This window comes from Phlebotomus papatasi, chromosome 3 (genome assembly GCF_024763615.1).
Source record: "Phlebotomus papatasi isolate M1 chromosome 3, Ppap_2.1, whole genome shotgun sequence".
Classification (NCBI taxonomy): Eukaryota; Metazoa; Arthropoda; class Insecta; order Diptera; family Psychodidae; genus Phlebotomus; species Phlebotomus papatasi.
The window spans coordinates 7,589,686-7,616,256 of NC_077224.1; the positions used below are offsets into that span (position 1 = coordinate 7,589,686).

General features: G+C 34.3%; 3 protein-coding genes across 8 annotated transcripts in view; 2 read left to right on the forward strand and 1 right to left on the reverse strand.

Annotated features, from left to right (window-relative positions):
- The window catches only part of LOC129806598 (E3 ubiquitin-protein ligase lubel), a 39,251-nt gene extending 36,126 nt beyond the window's left edge, over window positions 1-3,125 (reverse strand). For 3 of the 6 annotated variants that reach the window (XM_055855303.1, XM_055855304.1, XM_055855305.1), the window contains exon 1: window positions 2,839-3,111. The gene's annotated coding sequence lies outside the window, so the exon portion shown is untranslated. The other 3 variants (XM_055855300.1, XM_055855302.1, XM_055855301.1) reach the window with 3 other exon arrangements.
- A 4,579-nt stretch (window positions 3,126-7,704) lies between these two features.
- LOC129806601 (male-specific lethal 1 homolog) lies at window positions 7,705-9,312 on the forward strand. The gene has a single exon (XM_055855308.1). The coding sequence runs from the start codon at window positions 7,900-7,902 to the stop codon at window positions 9,271-9,273; it is 1,374 nt and encodes a 457-aa protein (XP_055711283.1). The 5' UTR covers window positions 7,705-7,899; the 3' UTR covers window positions 9,274-9,312.
- A 3,137-nt stretch (window positions 9,313-12,449) lies between these two features.
- LOC129806603 (uncharacterized) overlaps window positions 12,450-26,571 on the forward strand; it is a 65,215-nt gene continuing 51,093 nt past the window's right edge. The window contains exon 1 of the mRNA XM_055855309.1: window positions 12,450-14,619. Coding sequence (XP_055711284.1) covers window positions 14,191-14,619 — 429 coding nt within the window. The 5' untranslated portion in view covers window positions 12,450-14,190. The remainder of the gene's footprint in view (window positions 14,620-26,571) is intronic.

Below are 26,571 nucleotides of genomic sequence, written 5' to 3' on the forward strand. Positions count from 1 at the left end.
AAAAAAAACTATTTTGGCGCTGAAAAGAGAGGGGTAGGGAGGAAATGAGGGTCATAATAATAATAATTCATAGGTTGACTTATTAGGGCGTCATCTGAAGACTCCAAGTAGATATCTCTAACCATTTAGCGCCCATTTTTCAGAACAAGAAGAAAATGAGAAAAATTGGTTTTATTGCTCTTTTTGTGAAGTTTAGAGTCATAGTTATGTCATAATGAGAAGAACAACTATCAATCTCTTCTTTCAGAAATAAAAGTTTAAAATAAATTCTAATTAATAGCGTTAATTGCATCAAAATTTTCAACAATTAAATATCTACCGGAGCTCTTCTACTCTCAGAAAAATATTCGAGTAAAACTTACTCGAATCGATATTGAATTAACTCTTTTACGTTGTGATTTTCGATTAACTATATTTTAGAGTTGATTTTACTTCTATTTAGGTGCAATATTCGGAAGAGCTGTTTTAACTTTTTTTCCTAAAATTTACATAACAAAAGAGTATAAATAACTCTTTTTAAGACTGAAAATAACTCGTTTCAAGAGTTAAAAAAAAATTTTTAGAGTTAAAATAACTCTTTCAAATCCCAAAATGAATATGTTGTGCTATTTTATGTTTTTTTTTTAATCATTTTCTCTATTAATATTTTCTTGACCTCAAATTCCCTATGTTCCGAGCACGTATGATACAAGCACATGTTTTTATGAAGCACTGTTAGGCATATTTCTAATTGATAATTGATGTTCCACATGAACTTTGTCACACGAAAATCTTCTTGACTGAAGTATAGTCTTAAAACGAAAACACTTAAGCATATACTTCAGTCGAGATGAAATTTTACATCGAAAAAGAGTAATAATTACATCGATATTCGACAAATTAATTCGACGAAGAGTTGTTTCAAATCTATTTACTAAAATTTATAACGAAAAAGACTAACAAATACATCGATATTCGTAGAGTTAATTCAACTCTGCCATAGAGTTGTTTTAAATTTTTAGGTTTTTTCTTAGTGTAGAAAAAAGCGAAAAAATAAATCTTTAAGACACCATTTCCTTATCTTAACATCGTGGATGGACTTCAATATTATCACATGGATAGTAATTTTCACTTAAGATACTCACTAATAATAAAAACATTCCTTAATCTTCAACTTTTGCCAAAACATATAAATTTTTTGGACCAGAGGGTGTAGAATTTGTGGGACAAGCCTGGAAATAATTAGTTGACTCTATCGAGGTCCCACCGTATATGCATTAAATGGTACAAAACAGGGTGTCAATAGGTCATGATACGAGTTTTTTTTAAGTAGGGTCGAAGAAACACCTCTTCGACAGGAAACTCCTATTGATACTTTTGCCAAAATCTTGAAATTTATTTAAAGTATCTAATAAAATGTAAATAATATGACGTTTTTTCCTAAAATGCTTTTTTAAAGAAAATTTCCCTTATCCTTGTTGGCAGAAACGCCAGATTTAAAAAAAAAGCATTTTTTGATGAAAATTGCTTCTGTGTAGACACCATGTGTCTACATTTTCTGATAAGGATTAAGTGTTCAAATTTCGTATTCCAAATGGCACAGAGTAGGGTGTCAATAAGTCCTGACACGACTTCTTAACGTGTCAATAGATGTTCCTTCGACCGCACTCAAAGTCCTAAAAGATGAGAAAGAGGTAACACAAACTATTAAAATAAGCTAATGGTAACCAAGATTATGATCATGATTGATCAGATCCAATCAACCCTTCTGTTTATTCTTCTCACTTTAGAATGGTTCACATAATGATTCGTTTCGTTTATTTTTCAACCGTTGGATTTTTTATTTAATTTTTTCATAGTTTTTTTATGTAAAAAAACAGAAACTTCTCCAAACAGATGACTCGGAAATGGTTCTTCTTCCTCTTTCAATTCTATCTGGTCTACCAGAAAGCAGTTATAATAATGATATTATAATAATACAGCCTGCGGAGGGACGTTTCTAGCGTTTGGTCCTGTCCTGGAGGCTGGAATTAACGCTAAGACGGCGATGGACGGATGGGAAGGGGGATAAATAGGCGAAATAAGAAGCAAATTGAATTTAATTGAGAAGAAAATCTATCATTGCGTTCTATGTTACTGTGCTATCGCTTTTAATTCAAATAACGATGAGTATATAGTGCAATAAATTCTATATTGATCTCTTTGAAATGACTAATTCAAAAACAAACTTTCAAACTGTGCATATGGTTAAATGAATAATGGGCAATTGGTGTGGTTTGGCCCAATTTACTTTCACACTAATCCTATCATTAGTGAATGGTATATGTGTGATTTAATTCACATCAATTTGTGTGCCAAATTTCGCAGATTCTGCTGAAAATGTGTTAACGAATGGAGGCGCCTGGTGGTAGTGCATGACCAGGCGTCTCCATCGCAAGCAATTCAAAAAGGGTTATCAACTTGGAAGAATTTCACATAAATTTTAGTGGCTAAATTTAATGCTGAAATTGGCGGTAAGTCGCCTTCCAGATTTTCCTATTTTCCTTTCATCTTCTTGGTCTCTTTTGGATGGTGTGTGTGTGTCGTAAACGGTTGGAAATCTATTTATGTTTGTATCACATTTTTGGGTATATATAAATGTGTTAGAACGAAATGTATTTCGAAGATCATTTTCGAGGAGTGATGACATTAAAATGAAAATTTCCAACATATATACAACACACGTTTTATTAAATCTGCGAGTTCGACATTCCCCCGGGGAGAAAGCCAACTATTTTTGTACACCAAACTCTTACACAATAAGAGTATGTCTCGAAAAATGTAATATATCTTGCGTGAAAATAGCACTTTTTCCGTCACCTTATTTTTCTTTTATTCTTTCTTTAAATAATTCCTCTCTCAATTGCACTTTTACCACATTTTTTTTAAATTTTATTCCATAATTCATTTGTTAGTGTCACAAAATTATATCCTTTCTTTCGAAATCACTTTTTAAACATACTCAAAATAGATACTTGCGTATTATTTTCGCGATTCAGGTGCACTTATAGGAAAAAAAATGGTGGATGAAGCTTTAAATAAAAATCTATGTCACATCTTCCTGAATAACCGGGAGATTTGTACTCAACGACGATCGAGTGAAGACTGAAATTTTCTCTTGTCTCACCAAACTCTCAATGATCATTGAAGATGATGATGCGTGAGATGAAAATTGCCGGCAGTAGCACCGAAAAAGCAATTCGCACTTGACGTTGACGCATCTCACCAGGCGTCTTCCATCATTCTTCTCAAGTGTGAAAATTCTTGATAATCCAATGCATTTTCTGCATTTTCTCCACTTTTTCCCCCCTTCTCCTCAATTGGTATTTATTTTTCTTTTATTTCTCATTGTTTGCCATCTTTTGCAAAATTGATGGAAAACACTTTTAAAGAAATTTCTCTCTTCAATTTATTCTTAGTTGAAATTCTCAACTCTCTCTTCTTGATCATGTGCCAAAAATTTTGCTTCCTTCTCTTACGCCTATTCTCCGATATCTTTTTTTCTTAATATTTCTTATAGACTCATGTCGTATAGAATTTGTGTAAATTTTACAAAGTCAAGAAATTATTCTTTGTGCTAAGTGACACTTTCTATCAACGTAGTTGCAACTTGCGAAAGATACAATTCATTTTTTGAAGGGAAAGGTTGGCTGTTACAACTAAGCCCTGTGGTCCTTTGCGCCTTGGGCCTCAATAACGCTGAACGCTCACAAAACTTGTACATAAATTTATGTGATTTAATTAGGGAAAAATTTAGAATTCCGAACAACACTGTAATCAAAACAAACGGATTAAAAATTTGGATATCTCTCTTACAACTTGATAAAAATAGACTTTCTTTTTAAAGTACACTAGAAGTGCATAATTAACAATTAGAAAATGAAAAACAGAAGAATGTGGTCAAGCTTCTGCAGTCATAAGAGAGCTTGGCAAAAGCTTGATTAAGAAAGCTGAGCTTAGTCGTTCGGCTAAATTATCGGTTTTCAAAGCTGTATTCATTCCTATTCTCACCAATGATCATGAGATTTTGAGTAATGACCGAAAGTATAAGATCACGTAGGGGAAAGTACTCTCCCTCTTCGAACGATCATGCCTTCGAATAATGTGAATTTTCTTTAAGTTTTCCTAAGAGACTTAAACATTTCTATTAAATATTAGTTAGTTTGTAATCAATTATTGATAAATATGTGAAAATCATATGGAAATCTCTTAGGAAAATTAAAAGAAATTCATTCAATTCGGAGGCATGAACGTTCAAAGACAGAGTACATTCCCCTGTTTAATGGCATTGTTAACCATTTCAGATGTCTTCGGATGCGTTGGCTTCACTCGTGGTTTCTTGGCGACTGCACTTTTTGGGGCTTTGGCCTTCTTCCCCGATGGGAATACTGCTGGGGCTACTTCCACAGATGTCTCTTCTGCCATTCTTGTGATTACTGGGTAGATATCTCAAGAAAATTACTTGAAAATGCATAATTTTACCTTACTCGAAAAGGGTGCCCATTTATTGGAACCTGAATTTTGCTTTGATCTACAATCAATTTTTCAGTTTGTTTGCAAGGCTTTCATAAAAACTTAATAAATTCAACTTGTAAAGATATTTAACTTATCTCATTTGAAAGAGTAAACGTTCATTAAATGTATTTTAAAAATATATCCGTGTTATTCTTATATTTTCGAAAATAATCACATGCAACGACAAAGTCCATCATAAATATTGTCGAAAAGTAATAGCATTTGCAAATGTTAGTCTTTTTACTAAATTAAATTCTCATTTTTTTCAGTTTATTTATCCTATAATACAACTAAATATATTTTCAAGGTTGTTTCAATATCAAAAGTGAGATTTATTAAGTAAATTAATTGTTTTTTTAAACCAAAAATGGTATTCGTCGTGAATTGAAAGTGATGGTCTTTTTCGAATGTTATTTTCACACATTTTACACTCAAAAATTAATGTTATTTTTGAGATTCTACTTACTTAAACAGGGGGAACTGGGGCAGTAGTAAACAGGGGTAGTTGTAAACACTGTGATTTTTTCCATTAATTTTAAGACTCCAGAGGATAAAACCCATAAGCATTCATAGATACCATGGGGATGTATGTCCACAGATGAATTGGTCCATAAAATCGTAATTACTTTAAAAATAAAAATCATTTCTCTCGAAAATGTTGATATTTCGATTATTTTGGTCATTTGGATCTCCACCTGGAAATTAAAAACTGTGTAAAATAATCGAAATGTAGCAATACCAGTTCTTTCCTACATCTTTTAGGATTATATTTATGCATTTACTAGAGAAATTGAGATTCTCATTATTTTAAAAGAAATAAAAATTTGTCAGAAAACAGCATTTGGGGTAGATGTAAACAGGCAATTTCCCCGTAATTGTAGATGTCGCGAGTGTAGAATGAATGGCAAAATATTCTGTCTTCTTCTTCTTCATTTCATTCGTTTGACAGCTTCATCTCATGGTGGGAAATTTTTCGTTGTACCGCGCAAACTTTTTAGGAGGAAAACGCAGAAAATACTCTTAATTTCTTTCATATTTCTAGATAAAATGAGAAACTATAAGAAGTAGAGTATTTACGTTAGAAGAAAAAATACGCTAACATTTTTTTTCAATTTCACAAATTGAGTAGGTAAAAGAGCGGGAAAGTGACCTTCATGCGAAATGTCTTAATTCATTGACTCTACGAAAAAAATTGGTGGCGCTGTGTTCAATAAGAAGTCACATCGTGTCAAAATATGGCGAAAATCCATTGAAAAATGTCTTTGATTTGCATTCGTTTAGTTTTTTGCTATTTTAATTATTCTTTGTAAGAAGTGTAGTGATTTTTTGAAAAATATACAGTCTTTATATATCTCTTAAGTAATTAAAATAATTAAAAGTGGTGCAAAGTTAATTTGAAGGGTGGAAAAAAGGGTGTTTACATCCTGCCCAGAAAGTGTTTACTTCTACCCCAGGTATTTTGCGAAAAGAGAGAAATGCACAGTGACACAAATTTTATTTTTATTGAAAAATCAATTGTTTTCCAGCATCCGCATTACCCTTTATGAATTGCCTATACCCAAGGGTAAAACATGAGCTAAGAAAGATTTTCTAAAAAATCACTGTGTGATTGGAAAATCACCTGAAATTCGCATCTATCGAAAATGTTTACATGTGCCCCAGTCTCCCCTAAGAAAGCATATGCACAGTAACCAGCTTACTTATTTATAAATAAGTTACTTATTAAAATGGCCGTTGAAAGCTTAATTTCAAATTAATAAGTGTTCCTATATGCACAGTACTTAACATTTTATTAACTAATAAAATTTTTGATTTATAAAAATGCTCCTCGAGAGGAGCTTGTTAAACTTATTATCGTCAAATTAAGTAGAAAAAACATTAGGAATTGATATAATTCACGAAGTAAATTACGATTTATGTGGTCTTATACAGTTTTACAGGTGATCACCTTAAAACCAAGTAAAACAGTTTTGATGAGAAACTCCAGAGGGGTCATGTGTTACAAAAAACGAATACACATTTTCTTCTACAAATTAGTAACACTTTCTTTGGGAAATCCACAAAGAAAATAAATGTTCATACATCATTACTAAGATATTCAACATCTCACAGTAAAAAGACCTAAAATCAACATAAAAAATAATCTCTTGAATGCTTCAAAATGTACAAAATTCTTTAAATTGGCAAACCTCTCAAGATTTTCTCAGCGTTAGTCCTGTCCCCGGGCGGTGGATAGGGGAAACCAACTGATTTATTAACAGAGCTTTCGGGACGTCATTTTCTGTGTTTGTGCATAGGTTTTCTGATTAATTAATAAATAAGCCTAATAAATCAGCTGTTACTGTGCATCCCAGCCATAATTAGAGAATTCTATGCTATTATACTTCATTTATTAAACAAAAATATCACAGGATAATTCATTTTCATTGCTGAACACACATGCATACATAACCTCAAGATTATTTTAAATGTAATCGTCGATAACTCGTCCGGATTACGCAGATCCGGATTAGAGAGTGGGCACTGTATGCATAACGACGGCTCCATTCCATACTATTCTAAGTCGACTTAGAATTATATTACTCCGAGAGATATGTTGTTCCTGGGACTGAGATCTACAACTGGTAAAAATTTTATGGTCATTCGACGCCCGGGTAACGAGATATTCCATTTTTTTTCCAAAAAAATTACACGGTCAGCATAGGAAATCGCTAACTTCAAATGGCCCTCCTGAAAAGTTGTCATTCTGAGATAGAGTAGGGTAAAGTGGTACAAGTTAATAAGTGCAGTGGTAAAGGTTGGACAATGGTACAATTTGGACAGGGCTTTTTGTCTTGATAAATTTAATACTTCATTTTTATTTGTATATTTTTAATGCTTTAGTTTTATAATTTGTTTCCTTGTGCTTAAAAACAAATTTTGTACTGTATTTATCAAGAAAAAAGCCATGTCCAACTTGTACCGGCGAATTGTCCAACTTATAACACTAATTCCAAATTATATCACTTTACCCTGCCTAGTATGGAATGGAACCGTCGATAACATCCAGATGTCCTTTTATGATGGTCAGACGGGTTTTGGAACCATTTTTGAATTCAAAATTTCAAAAAAATTCCCTATATGCACCTAAGCGCCACCTCGAGTGTAGCACTGGAATTAAAAACTGTCTGTCATATGTCAAAATTGCGTCTGGAAAGAGATTTTTTTGTATCAAAATACGCAATATCAATTGCAGCATTTGTTCACTTTTTTCGCTTTCCTGGATGGATTAAAGTCGCTGTAATTGTTGCAGGGACCTTTGAGAAGTTACACAGTGTTAAATTATTTTGTGCTGAAAGGTATATTTTGTGATTTTTCCGTGTGAAAATGTCAAGTCGCAATTGTGGCAGCAAAAACAAGCAGGATGTACACAACTTGGATCACCTGTACTGCCACAAAGCTGACAATAGTGCTTACATTAAGAATAGCACCAATTCCGATCTCATATCCATTATCAAGGAGAATAAGCAACTGAAATTTATGCTGCTGCTTCATCTGGATCTGATTCAGGAGCAAAGTGATCAGTTGGTGACAAAAGAGAAACAAATCTCGACGTTGCGGCAGGAGAATGAATCACTGAAGCTCAAGATTGAGCGCATGGAGAGGCGAATGCATCTCAAACAGAGTCGCAGTATCCTTCATACATTGCCACCGGTGGATTTGAAGACAAAGAACAATGGAGCATCACCGAAATCGCACTTCCGGATGGACTTGGAGGCAAAATGTGACACCATGGAGGATATTAAGCCGGATTTGGGAATTGTGAACCAGAGATCTCTTGCGGAGATCATGACGGAGAAGCCGCCAGAAGTCAATGGGCTGCCCATTGGGAAGATTGTGCTGAACAATGCAGGAAATATTGAGAACATCACGCCGGCGACTACACAAATGCCGGAAATCAAAGTGGAAGCCATTGAGGAGCAATCTGAGTGTCCGATTGAGGTACAACCGCCTCCGCCTGTGTCCGAACCGCCCATTCCTGGACCATCGGATGGTGTCCTGGAGGCAGCTGAGCAGGAAAAGAAGCCCAAGAGGAGACTGTCTGAGGTTTCGACCAAGGATCAAGGCAAAAAAGCACCCAAACTAACGTCTATGAGCACAAGTAAGCAGTACGTGACGCGAGATTGGGAATTGATGGATCTGGAGGAGGAATTGGTGCAGGTGATTGAGAAGCGAGGAGATTCAGAAATCAATTTGGAGGTACCCAGTTGGCGAATAGTTGAAGCAGAAGAGGACGATGATGGCCAGGAGCGGCAAACGGACACACAGAGTGAGGAGGAAATCCGCGAAGAGACTTACATGAAGCGCCATCTAAAATTTGAGATTGACGAACGTCGCCGGAAGAAATGGGATGTGCAGAGGATACGAGAACAGAGAACAATTGAACGACTCCGGAAGCGCCATTGTAAATCCGATGCCGTGGCCGGGGCCGAGGAGAAGGCATCAACATGTCCAGCTTCCTTCTATCCAAGTCCCAATACCATTCGCTTCATTCACATCACAGATGAATTGCCTGTCCAGGCATTCGGTGAACTGATACCTTCCGTCGCACCTCTGGAATTTTGCCTGCCATGGATGACATCCCACGAGAGTCCACACGTGATTCTGGGTGGGCCACAGGAGGCAGCAAATATGCCAGCCACTTCCTCCATTCGCCTCAAGCTAAAAGATAAAAATAAGAAAATTAAAAAACTGTATTAGCATTAGAGAGAATAAAATTTACTTATCACACTGCACAAAGGGTTGTCCAAGTGTAAAAGTCTTCGTCGAATGCTTGAAGTTGTGATTGTTAAGAGAAAACGATCAGAGATTCACGAAGTCAAGTTTACAAAATTTCAAAAATGTTTGCAATTTTTCCAAAATTTCACGTCCTCCGATCGAGCTCAAACTTTGGCAAAGTTGTTGAAAGGTTTTCTTTTGCCCGGCTGGAACAAAATCGGAGTTTATTACATACAGTGGCGGCCAATAAAATAGAATCACCCCTTAAAACTTGAGTTTTTTAACTTTTACAGTGCTGTCTCTATATGCACAGTTTGGGTACTTTTTTTGACAGTTCTCTCTCTGAATATAATATAATATATAACTTTTTTTGAAATTCCCAACGTTTTTTTTTCTTTCTTTTAATAAATTATCATTTTTTTAATGTTCTAGAATTTTCCGTGTTATTTTAAATATAATATGAGACAGAAAAAATAAAATTAAGAAAACTAAAAACAAGAAAAATTAGTTCTCAAGAAAATAATTTTCTTTATTACTTTGTCAAAATGTAAACAAATTGATTTTGAATTCAACCGACACAAAAGCTGTGCATATAGAGAGTGTACATATAGAGAGATAGCACTGTAGTAACTTTTTTCAAGTATATTTAAAAACCAGTGATAAGCCCAGATAAGCTTATGGTAGGTGAGATTCTTTACATATGACCTCGAAATGCATGCAACTCGGAATTGTGAATTGAATTTTGGGGGTAAAGAACGTAAAGAATCACGTCTAGCAAACGTTTTCTATTTTAAATAGTTTGAGTGCAGAAGGACAACTGAAGAAAAAAAAATTCATTGAAATCGATCAATAAACATTAGAGACAGAGTCCGGTCCATATATAATAAAGGCCTGTATTGTATACAGTTGGTGGATACAGTTGGTGGCCTGGATACGGGTTGGTATAGAAACGAATGGGACTCATCGTTAGAAAGATCTAGAGTTCAGATACAATATAGGCTAAAATTTCATCGAAATCGCATTATAAACACAGAAAATGCAGTCAGGTCAAGACATTTTTGATTATAGCTCGGGTCAGGGAACATCGAGGGAAGAGTGCGATCCATCATTGGAAAGGTATTGACCTTAGCTACATCATACTAAAATTTAAAGAAAAAGCATCGTCTAGTTTTCGAAATACACACGGCTCTTCGTTATCCGGGTGACAGCTGCCAAACGGTGGCGGTTGATGTATTCAAAACGATTTTTTACGAAGCATGCAATTTGTCCAGAGTGAATTAATGTGTTATTTTCATTTTATCAAAGTTTTTGACACAATTGTGCTACAAAATGAAACACAAACACACCACAAAGAAAATTCTGTTGTTTTTCGACAGAAAACAAATTCCCACGGCAAAAATATAAAAAACGTTGACCAGATTCAAAAAAACCAAAATGTCATTTTGTCCCCACGTCAGCCGGATAACGAAGAGTCGAGTGTATTCGAAATTAAATTTTCGAAAATCAATTTTTCAATTAATCGGACATTCGATTAAATCGGATGAAATTGGAATGTCATGAGAGTTGTAGTACTCCACGAGAGCTTTCCAAAACACTAAAATTTTTCGAATTCCGATAATTAGAACCGGAGATATTGCCATTCGAAAATTGAATTTTTTAACCCCTTCTATCTCGTGTCAGGGGGGTCGTGGGGGCTCAGGTTTGGCACTGATCGAAAGCTCTTAGGCCCAACTATATAATACTAAAATTTGAGTCGCAAGGAAAATTGGTTTTATAAATTAAATCTTAGCTAATTCACTGCATTCTTATAACAGGTAAATGGTAAAAAGTAGATAATCATTTTTAAAAGTCATTTGAATTGGTGCAACACTATGGTGAAAACCTGACGATCCGAGGAAGACTGACGATCGCTGGTGCTCTTCCCTTATAACATTTTAATCCATGCTGGATAAACTGCATAGCTGCTTATGTTTGGCAGCTATCAGCCAGATATCGAAGGGCCGGATATCGGACAGAACTGTGTATTTTATTGGGGGTCATTGAAAACCGGAAGTTGATATCTTTTACCGTTTAAGCTCCAGGATGGTGACCCTCTTCGAGCACAGTTAGCCGAAAAAGGTAGCGTTTTCAGCATATTTTTGCTGAACATGCTGCGTGTTTTAGCTAACTGTGCTCGCTAGGTAGTCAAAAAACACATTATATCGACGGACGCTTCCATTCCATACTATGCTATCACAGAATGACACATTTCAGGAGAGCCATTTGAAGTTGGCGATTTCCTATGCTTCCTGTGTATTTTTTTTTTTTTTGAAAAAAAATGGAATATCTCGTTACCCAGACGTCGGATGATCACGAAATTTTCACTAGTTGGCGATCTCGGTCTCAGGAATAATACATCTCTCGGAGTAATAAAAGGCTAAGTCGACTTAGCATAGTATGGAATGGAGCCGTCGATATACACTGCTGTCTCTTTGATGTTCGAGCAGTGAAATAAAATATTAAATTTTATCTTAAATTTTACCACCGCTATGCGCGCGAGGCAAAATTTCACGAAATTTTCAAGAAATTTAACTTGCAATTTTTATCTATCTCGAGCCTAAAGAGAAGCGCAAGAGCATGCGAGCGAAAAACTGTTACACTGATAAACATTAATTTATTCGTTAGTGTTTATTCACAGATGGCACTGCTTCAAACATTAACCCGAAATTTCTTTCTCCTGGAAATTCTTACTTTTTTACAATTTGATATTAAAAAAAGATATTTCACGTGAAGTAAAAATATTTTATCTAAAATTGCTAAAAATTGCTTCACGTCCGGTAAAAGTGGGATATTTGAAATGAGAAACATAAAACATTTAAAGGGTTTCTTTATCTGTATGCGTCTACAGTTTTTACAAAATGCACTCTACAGAAAAGAACCCAATGAGTGTTTTTCAGTGAGCAATTTTTGGATAATTCTAAGGAAATGAAGGAGGATTTTGAGGATTTTGTGTTGTGGGCTTTGTAGGAAGATTGTATGTTGTTTCCTGGGGAATTTGGCAATAGATTAAAATTTCTAGGAGGCTTTTTGTTTGACGGAGAGGAAGCGTCCATGGAAAGTCAGTGTGACTGAGGGGACTATCTGTGGTGGGGTCTGTGTAAAATGATGGCGACATTGTTTATTGGGTTGATAGTCAGCCATCATTCAGCGAGATGGCTTTGTGCAGTTGTCGTTTGCGATATTTGCTTTGTAAAATATTACTTTAAAACAGCAAAGAACACCCTCCTAATCTATTTATTTGTAGTTTTAAGGATTCTACCCTGTGAATAGTGGTGTATTTCGTGATGTGGCAACCAGAGAAGGCGGTCAAAAGTGTCTAAGAAAAATCGAGTGTGTATTTAAAAGACGCATACAAGAGTGAAGAGAATAAAAAAAAACAGCTTAGAGCTTTTTGTGATTGTGTGTGTGAAATCCCTGATAAAAGACGGCATCGAAGAGATAAAAACACAAAGAATTTCTTCTTGTTGGGGGGACTGAGAAGGAAAATTCTCACAGAGTCTCTTTTGGCGTGTGTATGAGTGTGTTGGGAAATGAAAGGTGAAGCGGCAGATGTCTGTCAAAAAGCCACACGAACTCTCCATCATCTTTTTTTTTATGTCGTTCGTCTTATCTCAATTCGCCTTTTTTATTGTTATTTCTCAATTTTTTTTATCCGTTTAAATTTTGAAAATCTCTCAAGAGCAATTACTTCAGTGGTTTTTTATTGGTGAGGAGCTTCTTTGAGAGATTGCTTGAGTGTGTCCTGTAAAAAAAGATTTTTCTGGCTGTCATTCGGTGTGCCTTTGTCCAGGAACTTTCTTGGGTTTGTGGATAGGAGAAACTTTTTGAGGAAAAAAGAAAAGAAGAGGATTGTGGAAGATATCCAACACATACACGCAAGGGGCACTGTCGGGATAGAAGCTAAAAAAGATAGAGAGAGGTAAGACAAATAAATCATACTCCCAGAAGCCCAAGCGCGATTCTCGGGAGCAGAGAGAGACAGACGTGCCTCAAGAAACTCAAAAAGCTCACAAAAGCGATCAAAAAAGTGACGACAAAAAAAAAACAGACTCTCAAATCACAGTGAGTCACGCTTGAAAGTGCGGATTTTGTCTCCGGAACCCGTAGAGAGTGAGAGAGAGAGAGATAGAAGGCGATACTGCTGGGCCACACTATTGATAATCGGGAGATTTTTGTGAAAGATTCCCCCAAAAGACAAAGGAAGAACGCCAAAATCCGCTGCAGATGTCAGAAATATTCACTAGAGAATCTCTACTTAATCAGCAATAAACTCATACATGTGCACCAACCATCGCTAAGACCGAGTGAATCTCGACCAGTCTTCAGTATTCCGCCGAGACTTTGCCACTCAGCACGCATCGTGGGGCCTCTGATTTTATGAGCAAATAGGAATTTATAAGGAAAAAAATGTGTCTCAAAGTGCAGTGATTCATCAAGCGCGAAAAACCGATTGAAAACAGCCCGTAATCCGTATTATCCAACATCTCCATTATCACAAGGATTATCCCCAGGATAACTTGGATAAAAGAACAGGCAGTTTTAAAAGAAATGTAAAAATTAGTGCTCTAAACTCGATCAAACGCGAAAGAAAAACAAGTGAAAAAATCCTCATTTTGTCCTTAAGAGTGGAACGAAAAAAGAAAACCGAAAAAAACAAGATATCCATCCTTTCCTCACATTCTTTTTTTTTGTGGTTCATCCGTCTCTGGGTGAATTTCAATTGCAAATCCCCAACACACGAAAAAAAATAAAGAACCCCTCCCTCCCGCCTATAGTGCGGGGGTTTTTTCTTCTGTGGAAATTCGACCTAAATATTCATCGTATGTGTGTGGAAATTGATTGTGTTATGCTGCAGTGAAAATGTGTAATGTACCGCCAAAATTCTACCAAGTGTGCCGACTCTGTCTAACAGTTGTGAGTGATAATGACCTAATCAAATTGTCCATCTATCCCACCTTGTCACCTGCGGGCAGGACAAGGAGGGAATCATCGGCTCACAATGATGCCACAGATGATAGTTCACCATCATCACCCAAATCCAGTGCAGAGGATGAGGGTAGTGAGTCAAAGAATGATGGACAACAGTGGAAAAAAGTGAAATTGGAGGATGAGGGGGAGGATTTAGTTACCAGGAAAACGGTGGTGGAATCAACCAACAACTGTGATCGTCATGTCAATGATGATCATCGTCGGGATGTTGAAGCTACGATGATTGATAGTAATGCTCACCTAACCAATGGTGGCTCACACGACATCCCCGAGAGGATATACCAGTGTCTCTCCATCACGGTGAGTTTCAAAACCCATATCTCCAACACAATTCTCCTTCATTTTTCATTGCTCTGTGACTGAGTTGAGAACAAAGAGAAACAAAACCAAGAGAGAGAAAAACGTGCGGGATGAATGAGATTGAAATCTTGATAAAGTAACACTGATAAGGAATTTTTGCTCTATAATTTTGTAAATCATTTTAGAAAATGACTCTTTTAACCCTCACTGAGAAAAAACGGGGTGCGATTAACTTTTTTTTCCTCAGAAATTTAACACTTTTTAGGTGTAAAAATATATCAACATTTTTTAATGTTAATTTTACACCTTTTTAAGGGTAAAATTAATATGAAAGAGGGTAACTTTAACCCCTAATACACCTAAAAAGCATAATATTTACACCGATTTCGGATCAATACATCAGGGTAAAATAAACATTTCCGGAATGTTATTTTGACTTTTTCGGATTTCTCTCAGTGCTTCTGTGCAGGAGAACACTTTCAGGCTTCGGACACACATTTTTAATGTTATTAAGAAAACCTATTTTGAAGGTGAGACCCATACGAAAGCCGGACAATTTGTCACAAAGCGATACAAATAATTAAAGGGTGATATCGCCAACACTGACAAAAAAAGGAAGGTGCGATTAACATTTTTTCCTCAGATATTTAACACTTTAGGTGTAAAAATATATCAATATTTTTTAATATTAATTTTACACCTTATTAAGGGTAAAATTAAAATGAAAAAGGGTACCTTTAACCCCTAGTACAACTAAAAGGGTAATAGGGTGAAAGGAACGTCTATTGACACTTTAAGAACTCGTTTCAGCACCTATTGACACCCTATTCACCATTTGGGATATGACATTTGGACATCTCTGTTTATAGTAAAAGGTATATTACAGAAAAAAACGTTATATTAGGGGAGACTGGGCCAAAACTTGTCAAAACGCATATTTAATTCCTTCATGAGCTCTAAGAAAACTTAAACGTTTTATAATGAGCATATTCTTATAGAAAATTTACTGCTCTACAACACTGCAGAAGACTATTTTCCTCTATCTGGAAAGAAATGTGATTTTCGAATCATTTTCTAAAAGTCGATTTTGTGGAGATTCTCAAAATTGCTGGGGCAAATTTTGTCAGTCTTCGGATAATTTGTGACGTTTTACTCTCGCAAACGTTAAAAATATCAAATAGACATATTTTTATAGGAAATTTATTTCTCTACAACTTTGTCCAAGATATTTTTTCTCTATCTTAACGAGAAATGTTCTTAAATTAAGCTAATCAGTATTGATATAATCTGTAAGCCAAATATTCCAAAAATACTGCTCAAAATTTCATTATTATTTTTTATTTTTCATAATCCTTCCTCAAATCCCTTGAAACTTTGTAAGTTTAAGAAGGTTCATGAAGGCTATCTATAATAAAAATTTCAAGCCTCAGTCTCTATTATTTTACAAAATAGTGAATATTGAAATTTTCGTTTTGACAAATTTTGCCCCAGTCTCCCCTACTTATATTTTACTACATTAAATTATTTTCAACATTTTGACAAAAGTGTCAATAGGGGTTCCCTGTCGAACAGACGTTCCTCCGACCCTATTTACACTGATTTTGGATCAACACTGAGGGTAAAATTAACATTTCCGGAATGTTATTTTAACTTTTTCGGATTTCTCTGAGTGAAGGCAAATTTGCATTTTAATGGACCATTTCCATTGAGAAATTTCTCAACATGGGAAAAAATAAAATTTATTAACAGTTTTTCATACTGTTCCCATTGGTAATAGCGCCATCTATCGAATATTCATCTGACACTTGCATGCCAGTGAGTTATCAAATGAGCAAATTCCTATAAAAAAACTTGTTTATATTTCGAAATGAAGGTATTTTTAGTGTGGTTACTTGGAAGTGACAAATAGTGCTAAAACAAACCACCAAAAATGTCAACGAGATATTCGGATTGAAAACTGACCTTTTATTGTGAGCTTTTGTGTAAATTTAGAATTACAAAAATCTGATTTTTTTTCAATGGAAATGGCCCATATTACATAACTTTCAAGAAAAAAAACATCCTATAAATCTCCATTCCCTCCCTTGGATGAGGTGGATCCTTCTACATTTTTTTTTTCATAAAATTTTGACTTAGAATTGTATTATAAAATCCAAATAATCTATTGGATTCTAAAGATCCAAACTAATTGGTTGCTCTTTACGATTTTGAGACCTTAAACTTAAACCTCTAGTCTGAAAACGGTCTAATGCTTGTACAAAAATTACCAACCATGTTTAGTCATTTTAACTGCTCGAACTCCAAGAGAGAGCGGTTGTCACAATCCATTTTTTTTTTAATTATCATCCTGGCTGCTAAACGGTAAGAGGTATTGATTTCCGGTTTTCGGTGACCCTCCCACAAATCAACATTCTCTAGTGAACTAACTTACCTCCGCCGCTCCGCCCCTTTCATCCCCTCCAAAAACATGAATTTTTGACTTATCTCAAAATTGACCCAAGCGATTTCAATGATTTTCGGATATGTTTTGTAGTTAGTCCAGCTGAACATTTCATTTTTAGACACCTTTCACCGGTTAATTTGACATCTTTTTGTTATAAAAGCTTAAAAATCATTAATAAAATTTAAGGAAAATACTGTAGAAAGAATGACTTAAAAGCGATATAAATTTGCGGAGTGCTAAAACTTAAAGAAATCCCAGATTGTTTTTGAACGTATGTTAAAACGATTCAAAATGGTTTACAGAAAACGTAATTTCGTAAAGAAAAATTTCTCATAGTGTGTAACAGCTATAAATCGCATTAGAATTCATAAAAATGCTCAATTTAGGGTGGAGTCATCACTTATGGACGTTATACACTCTTTTACTTTTCATTTGGGAAATTTAATCTTACCTTATGTACTACTGTAAAATCTTTAGACGTTACCTAAGAAACTTACCGTACTACTGGTTTAAAATAAACATGATTAAATTCAATTAGAATCTTATGGGTCCAAATTTAAAATCGGTAAAATTAAATTAGATTTGTCTAAAGGAATTTAATAAAATTTGTTTGGATATTATACAAAAAAAAAAGAATAGCGCAGTGTCAAAAGCGTTTTATATAAAAAAATCTTTCTTATTAGTTTAATAACAACTAATTGTGATTGCAATACTAATGGCGCTGGTACGCCTTTTCAGTTAAGTGAAATTCAATCGACTGAAGTTTATTTTTATTTCTTACTCTTTCAAACTGAAATGTGATCTAACTGTCTATTTCTATTATATAAATATCAAAATTAATTTTTTTTTATGCCACCGATATACCCATTGGATCAGTTAAATTTCATGAACTCAAAATTCGCGTCGCTTGGTCTCAAAATCTAACTGAACTGTATTTAATTTGGCTGTGATGTTCAAAAGAAGAAGAAGACTAGTGCTAAAGAGTAAAATAGACATGCAAAATTTTTAAGACTCCGGTACACCTTTTAGATCAGGAAAATTTCAACAACTCAGAATATAAAACGTGTAACTCACGAATGGCCAACTTTACAGAAGAGCGATTTTAAGCTGAAATTTTACATGCTGAGTATAGGTTTTTGACGATTTGAAACCCCTATAACTTTGAGAATATTTAACTTCCCGGTGTAGTACTTACAAGGAAGATATAGGGCGTCAAGGAGTACCCGAAAAAAAAAACAAATTTTGCAAAAAATCGGCTTATTCGACTTATATTCTAACAAGTCGATTTAATGAAGTCGAAATTCGTATCCTTTTCTATCTCAAACATATTACATATGTCTATCTTACTCTTTCGCATTCTTATTCTTATTTTAAAGATTACAACAAATGTGAATTTTGACTTCATGTAATTTTCCTGATTTACAAATGTGCCAGTACCACTAAATTCGAATTCAATTTCAATTTAACAAAAAAAGACAATTAATTTGCTTTTCAATAGCGCTGGCACACCTTTTCAATTGAATAAAATTCAATCGATTGAAATTTCACCTCTTACTCTTTCAAACTAAAATAAGACATGTTTATCTCTTTCTGTCAAATTGAAATTGAAATTTCAATTTCATTTTCAATTTTAATTTCAAATTTCATTTGAGGGAAAGAGATAAACATATCTTATTTTAGTTTAAAGGAGTGAGAGGTGAAATTTCAGTGGATGAATTCTACTAAAATGACTAAAATAAAAGGTGTTCCAGGGTCAGACTGTAACAGGGGCAAAGTGGGGCACCTTTGAATTGGGGTAGCTTTGAAATTGGACTTTTTCTCCTAATTGTAAATGGAACTGAGCCTTATCATAAAGTAATTTAGCTTCACAATTGCTTTGTGGAGCTAAATTATATCACGATAAGATCTAGCTTAATTTACAAAGTTTCTAAGTTCTGTATGACAACTTGTAATGACTTAATCCTATGTTAGAGATCTAATGCGTTTCTACGATAAATTTGAATTAGTTTTAATAAAATACTGTCTATTCCAATCTTTATTAAATTGAAATTCGCATGAATAAATTAAAAAATAATAATTTGTTTAATTCATGCGAAAAATCGTAAATATTCACATGGGATTGGGATGTATCAAGTGAAATAACTGAATGGATGATGAATAGTTGTGAATTTTATATGAATACAAATGTTGTAGTTCTCAAAAAATCAATGAATCAATTTCCTTCAGTTACTAATTTCCACATTAATATACAGAAAATTGTAAAAAAAAAAAGAAGAAAAGTTTGTATAACATAGTTCTTCGATGGAGCCAGAAACTTCACATTATTCACTCCACATAAAAATGATAAAACTTTTCGTATTTTCATACAATCTTGCGAGATATTCGATACGGTGTTCGATTTCTCAGAACTCTGCATTACTTAAAGTGGAATCAGCCACAATGAGTGACTACAAGTGAAACTGATGAGTGTGTGATAAAGCCCCCTGTATGCTTTTTTTTGTTTTTGGGGGGCCTGAAGCATACAGAAAGAGTGTTATATGGGATTTTCCATAAGAAAAAAAAAGAATTCAATGTAATTAAAAATAAACTCTCACGAAGTTTATCAATGAGGAGTTTGTGATTGCAAAAAATTTCCACGATAAAATCATCAATTTTCTCTAGATACCTTTTGGTATATACATATTCTGTCTCACAGATCTTTTCTCTCGCATAAAATTACTATATAATTTCGGTTTTGTCTGTGTCTCATTGAATACCAGCGTGATTCACATATAAGTTTGAAATTTCCCATGAGAATTATGCAATTTTAATCTGTGAGCGAAAAGAGTTAAGATCAGCTGAAGAGAGATTATAAAGAGATCTGAAAATTATTTTAAAAAAAATGTCCAATTATTTTTTTGGTGGCTGAGTTCTTTTTTTTTTCTTTTGATTTTTGAGCTATCTGTCGAATTTCAAGGAATCAAAAATTGGAATTAGAAAGGCTGATGTAGCAAGAGTAATCTTTTTTTTGTGAGATGGCAGAATTCCATTAACAGCCGAAATAATAAAATTATATTCAATTAGGGAATGAGGCAGAATGTAATGTAATTTTTGAATAATTCTAAGAAATTTGTCTCACATTGAATTTCTTTTCTTTTTTTTTTCGTTGTTCAATTTCAATTTCTTCGCGGCCTCACCTCTCTGAAATTCACAGCAGTCGAAAATTTTATATCAACACCTTTCTTGTGTAAAAATGGTATAGGACTATTGAGAAAGAACTTGAGAGTATGTAATATCTCTTTTTTTCTTTAGTTTTCTTAAGTGTGTGTATGTTGATTGCGGTGTTTTGCCTCTATAGGTGTTTGAATTGTTCATTTTGAGAGTTTCTTAAAAGATTCATAACTTATGTCGTATCTAAATAGTCGAATAAATATTGTTTTTTTGGTAAATTTAAGGGATGCTCAGTATGGTTAAATGATCAAGTGTTCGATCTATGATGCAAGTGTCCCGGGTTCGAATCCATTTAGATCACAAGATTTTTTTTAACATTAAATGTTTTCGAATCGCATTCAGCGTGTTTTCTACAAACAATACATATAGACAAAAACTCAACGATGTTGAGCTTTTGTTTATCTGTACTATAAATTTAATGAGTAAAAGTGAGATGAGCGCTATATGTGGACATTCTCCGAAGTAGTTTTTTACCAGTAACGATTTTCGGAAGATTCGGTGACCCCTTTCTATAAAAATTGATATTTGAACAAATGCGCTCGGAATTTCACTTTTTCTTTTGTAAAGAAAACTCTGTATGACGAGAAGTGACCGGTGAATAGTAACAGAATAATCAATAAATGTTGGTCAGTCATGGACAACTCGGCAGGATTTGGAGCTAGCACCTATCCCCTTCGAACTACTGAGATTGAGACATCACCCTTGCTCGAAAACTTCGCAAATGAAATGAGTTTTCGGTTCTTTCAGCTCCTGCTAGTTTGTCAGAGCCCCTACGTTCATTTGTAGACATTCACTGCTATCTTCCACACAGCTGACATCATAGGCTTCTCGGAGATCCATTCAATTTATGACACTTAACAATTGTCATAACACGGCCCCAAAATGCTATAAAAGCTTCAAAGGCTTGATAGGTCTAAACATTCTGGTCATTTCTTTAAGCCTTTAGTCTTACTTTGTTTCGCGAGGAGTCGCGTGTAATCCAAAGATGTCGCTAACAGCCATTTGAGGCTTTTAAGACTAAACGTTTCCTCTCAGAATCGCTCTTTACAACTGTTTACCCCTGCACTAGTTTGTCTTTCTCCGACTACATTTTGTATCCATAAAAAAAAGATTTGTGAAAACGATCAAAGACTACCGTGTCTTTCAGTAACTCTTTTAAGAACCGGTGGATCATTTGTTACCAAAAAATAATGTGATGAAACGACGTTGACTTTAATTCCCTTTGGATTATGAATTTGGCTTCTTCAGAGTTAGTTCAATTCGATCCTTTTAAAGAGATTTACATTTAAATGTATAATTCAGGAGAGGAAACTATAGAGGAATGAAGTAAATAGATCAGTCTCCCAAAAGGAAGAGCAGCTTTTTTCTAGATGACAAACGATTAGGAGTGCAATTAAAATCATGATTTCCTTTTGGGGGCACTATACTACTATATAGAATTTGGCCGATAACTTGATGCAAATAGAGAAAACACGTAATTTCGACCTATTTCGATTTCAGGTATGAAAATTGGTGGGAAAAGGGTGTCAGGGAATCCCAGTCTGACCACCTTCATGTGGACATCGTCCATAAATGCAAAAGTGAAAATTCCTTGACACCATTTTCCCACCAATTTTCATATCTGAAGAAAACGCCATCTAGCTCCGAAATGTTATCTACAGAATAAAGGAGGAGAAGACCCAAATCGAAATTCCGCTTTTATCTATTTGCACTGTACCACTTTCTTGTTAACACTAAGCCTACCGACCATTTTTGGTAGTTTTTCCTAGCGCGCTCGGTCAAATGATAGACCACGATTTGTAGGATACTCAACAAATTTTTCTTGGAAAAGAGGAAAAAATTAAAATTTAAACACTGAAAAATATATTACATGTGTATTTTAAAAAAAATCATAAAATTTGACGGTGACATTGTACCGTTCTTTGTAGGTTTAGTGTTAAACCAGAATTGTACTTCACTTCATTTACATTTTTTTTGTCTTTTTATCACCCTTCCCATGCGGCCATCGCCGTCTTAGCGTTGATTTAAATCTCCAGAATTAAAATGATGGAAAATTCCTTGTATAACCCTGTTAGAGGTTCTTTCCCTACCAAATTTCGATAGCTTGTCCGTAATCTAATTTTTCATTTTATGTGACTGGGGTAGTTCCTTGTTTTTAGTAATTCATTACGTAGTCGTTGATGTAATAAAGGGCTTATTATTAATCGTATCTGGATATAATTTGTTACCATTCAATGACGTTGTCATATATGTCGTGTTGAAAGAATCTGCTGATCGTAGATCGCCCAGGGTCGGAATTCTCTAACTCTGTGAACGCTTCACTAGTGAAAGGTTCACGAGCTTCCCTTCACGACTGCTAGAAAAGTTATTCTGTAACTTTACGCGAAGCGGAGAGGGGAATTGTGTTGAAATTTTCATTAAAATTAAGATTTTCATCAATATTTGAACTAAATAACTATGGAAAACACTAGAAGTGAGTATTAGAAATGATGTGGTGCTGTTTTTCAAGCTGAACATGGAAAAAAATTTTACTGGCTTCACCGAGTGATAACATCATGTTCACCGAAAAATTGAAAAGTGAAAGACAAAGTGATCCTTTCACGTGAATCTCTTGCAAAGTTACAGAATCTCTTTCGCTAGCGTTCACCAATTTTGACAGGTGATCACTTCACAAGAGTTACAGAATTCCCCCCCCCCCTCAGGAACGCCTTCCTCGTAATGTGGATACTTCTTCCATGTTCCCGGAGTTTTTTGGACAGAAGCGGTGTTTTCATTACGTTATATTACAATGAAAATGTCTTTTTTCCAGACATTCAGATTTTTGCACCGGGCGGGATTCGAACTCACAACACTGACCGTGGTGTCACATATAAGATTAATATTAACAGTAAGAAAAGCCGGAAAGAGAAGTATACAGTATGCAAACTTTCGAATGGAAAATTATGTGTGTTAGAAAGAGTACACTCTAGTGGAGTAATACGATGAGTAAGATATTACTGTTCGTATTATTTGCTTTCTGAATCGTATTACAAGCAATTCGAGCAATTTTCCATGAGTGCCAACTGTGATTCGGTCAGTTTTCGGGCGAAGCGCGAGAGAGAGGCATGATAAAACACTTGCTATCTTTTTTTTGCATTTTCGCAGTTCTGAAAGTATTAATCTTAATATTAATCATATAGGACAGACCTGTGCTCGTTAAAAGGAATAATTAAAGTCGTTTAATGGAAATTACAGATAGCCATACTGGTAACACTACTTCCCGCTCATTCACGGTGTCATGATAAATATTTTTGCGCCAAAAAGACATAACAGACATAAAAACTCATATATAGATAGAAATTGTCTTCTTGATATCTTTGTCGAAAGACGGATGGCTGTTCACAACACACCCTTTTACTAGAATCTTGCAGAAATACAAAAGAAATTAAATGCAAATATCACTTCAAATGGAAAGTTCTTAAATCGCGCGCAATTCAACTGTGAGAGAGAGAGATAGAGACACAAATAACTCACTTGACAAACGTCTGGCGGCGCTGCGGTTGCAAAAAGTCTCTGAAATGCGACAAAATATTTTCTTCTCTATTTTATGCTTATTAGCAGGTCGTGTCCCTTCTTGTAATATGTACTTTTGCATTCCTTATTAACCAAAATAGTGTTGTACAAAAGGGTTTCTCTCAAACCTATCCTGAATTTTGGGACAGCTCAAAAGAATATGAGTCTTCCAGCTCAAAATTTCATCCCAATGTTTTTGTTGTAATATCGACAATTATACACTATTAACCCAAATAACTGTATTCAATTAAATTATTAAAAGGATTTTCTTGTGAAAATGACTTAACTCTAAGGAATTAAATAATTTTCACATTAAAACACCTCTCATTTTCTCTACGTGAATTTTCGCGGCCCTTCGAAGAATCCCAACAGGCACCACCAAATTCACTTCGGCTTTTCTTTTAGCTCATCTATCTATCTACCTATCTATCTGCCCAAGGACCAACGGTCTTGCCTATTGCGCCACTGAGATCCTCAGGGTTTATCAGGGCAAAGTGTCAATATCATCTTAAACCAAAAGCTGCTATCACATGTTGATCACTTACAAACTCATATAATCAAATTGACCCACACATCCGGGTTTGCAACGGGTCAATATATGTATTTATTTTTTTTTCTATTCTCCTATTTTTCTCAACTTGTATTTTATTTCATTAAATTCACCTTAGATCCAAACGATACACTTGCGTATTAGAGAGTCTCTCTCGAAACATACATAGAAATGTGATTAAAGTCTTTTGTGGTTGGATAATTCGTGTACCAACTGAAATTGTTACTTCTTAACACAGAAAAGCAAAAAAAGAAAGAAAAAAAGAAGAAATCCCACTCGAACTAGAGCCACAGAGGTGAGAGAGAAAGGGAGGTGGATAGAGTGTGAGTGAGATGATGAATAAAAAAGATTTATCAGAGAAGTCAATCAGCGTTACACGAAATTTGTGTAACGTTTTCTTCATTATATGCTAAATAATGATAAATTGTATTAGGTGTATAGGCTTTTAAAATTTGTACATTATACACACATACACGCTTAATTTTTACCATTCAGTTTAATTTTCTAAATAGAGATTAACTCAACCGTCTTTAGTGAGATTTTCTTTCCTTCAAAATATGTACATGATATCCAAAAAATGTATAATACCTTGTATTTATAATGGTTAACATTTAATGCAGAAGGAGAGGAAGTAGAGAAGTATAAGATCCATAAGTTCTCAAACGATTATGAAATTTATTGAGAATATTTAATAAGGGTTATTTGTATGATTTGATTTTGATGATTTTTTGAAATGTTCTTTTGAAATTTTCGTGGCAATATTGCAGAGTATTATTATTTTTTTTGTATTTGCAATTCCAAATGCTCGAGAGAAGAGAGATTGAGGAAAATTACATCATATCATGACATCATGATTTTCATGATCTTTTTATCATGATGTCAAAATTTTCACAGAATTTTTAAAGCATCAATTTTCCTTTACAATGTCTTAAATTCTTTTCTCTTTCTTTGGTCTCACTATTTTTTTTTAAATTTTTCTCATCAACGAATGAGAAAACAATGAATTTCAAATGAACATAATATTTCATTTGAAGCTTTCAACATTTCTTTCTCTCACTCTTTTACTGGCTCAACATAAGAAATAATATAAAAGTGCTTTAGTTCAGAAAACCACTCAAATATTATCATTACAAAAGTTTGCTATCATTTTTTTGGATGGTTGTTCCAAGATGAAAAATTACGAATTTCCGCTTAGGCTTTTTTTGGGTAGTATATAGTTCCTTCTTGAATCAACCAAATGGTAGATTTTTAAGTGATCATTGTACGTTTCTTTTTTGTATTGCACGTCAGAAATTCAATTATCAGCTCAAGTCCCACGAGATTCATCATCCTACGCATTTCTTTTATCCATGCAAATTCACGATATGCAAATTATGATGGAGAATTGCGTCGTTAAGAGTTTATTTTTAAATTGTTTTTGTTTCATTATGGAAATACGTTACCAATTTGTTTGGTAATTCCTGGATCCTTGTTTTAGATAAGAATTTTAAGAGAGATAGGGTAAGTGTGCCAAATTTTGGCATAGTTGCATGCAAGCGTCAAAGTCTTAAGTTTGAAATGTAATATTTTAAATACAAATTGATTTTTATTTATTCTTTCTTCTGAAACAGTGTTGCTTGGAATCTTGTAAAGATTTTACCGTCTTTATTTACTCTAAAATCATTCTTAATACATTTTAAAATGAATAAAAATATAAACATAGCGTTGGTGCCCTATTTCGGCCACCTTGATTCTCATAGTTCCTTATCCTTTCCCTTCGGGAATTCTTCCAATATCTTTTTCACGTCATCTCGTTTGTCGAAATTACATTTTTTGTTATTCTTTTGCATTGTATAATCTCTAGAGTATGTAAAATCAAAAAGTTCATGGAAATTCGAGGAACAAAAAAGGTGGCCGGAATTGCAAGCTGGCCGGAATTTGGCACACTTACCCTATAGATTTTTTTGGATTTATTGATAAATAATTTCAATAAGTATTAAATTTGCGCAATTGCTCTTGAGTCTTTAAATATACTTTTACAATGAGAATCATATAATTGAGTTTATTCATCAAAATATCAATGTCTGCAATTTAACATAAACCACAAAACGAGGTTTAGAGTAATTTCTATGTTATTACCTAATATAATTGTTGAAGATGATTCCCACATAACGTAATGTAACAAGAAGATTTACATACTTGTGGGATGAAAACCACA

Coding starts and splice junctions, on each gene's coding strand:
- LOC129806601 (XM_055855308.1), top strand. CDS start 7,900: ATGTCAAGTCGCAATTGTGGCAGCAAAAACAAGCAGGATGTACACAAC.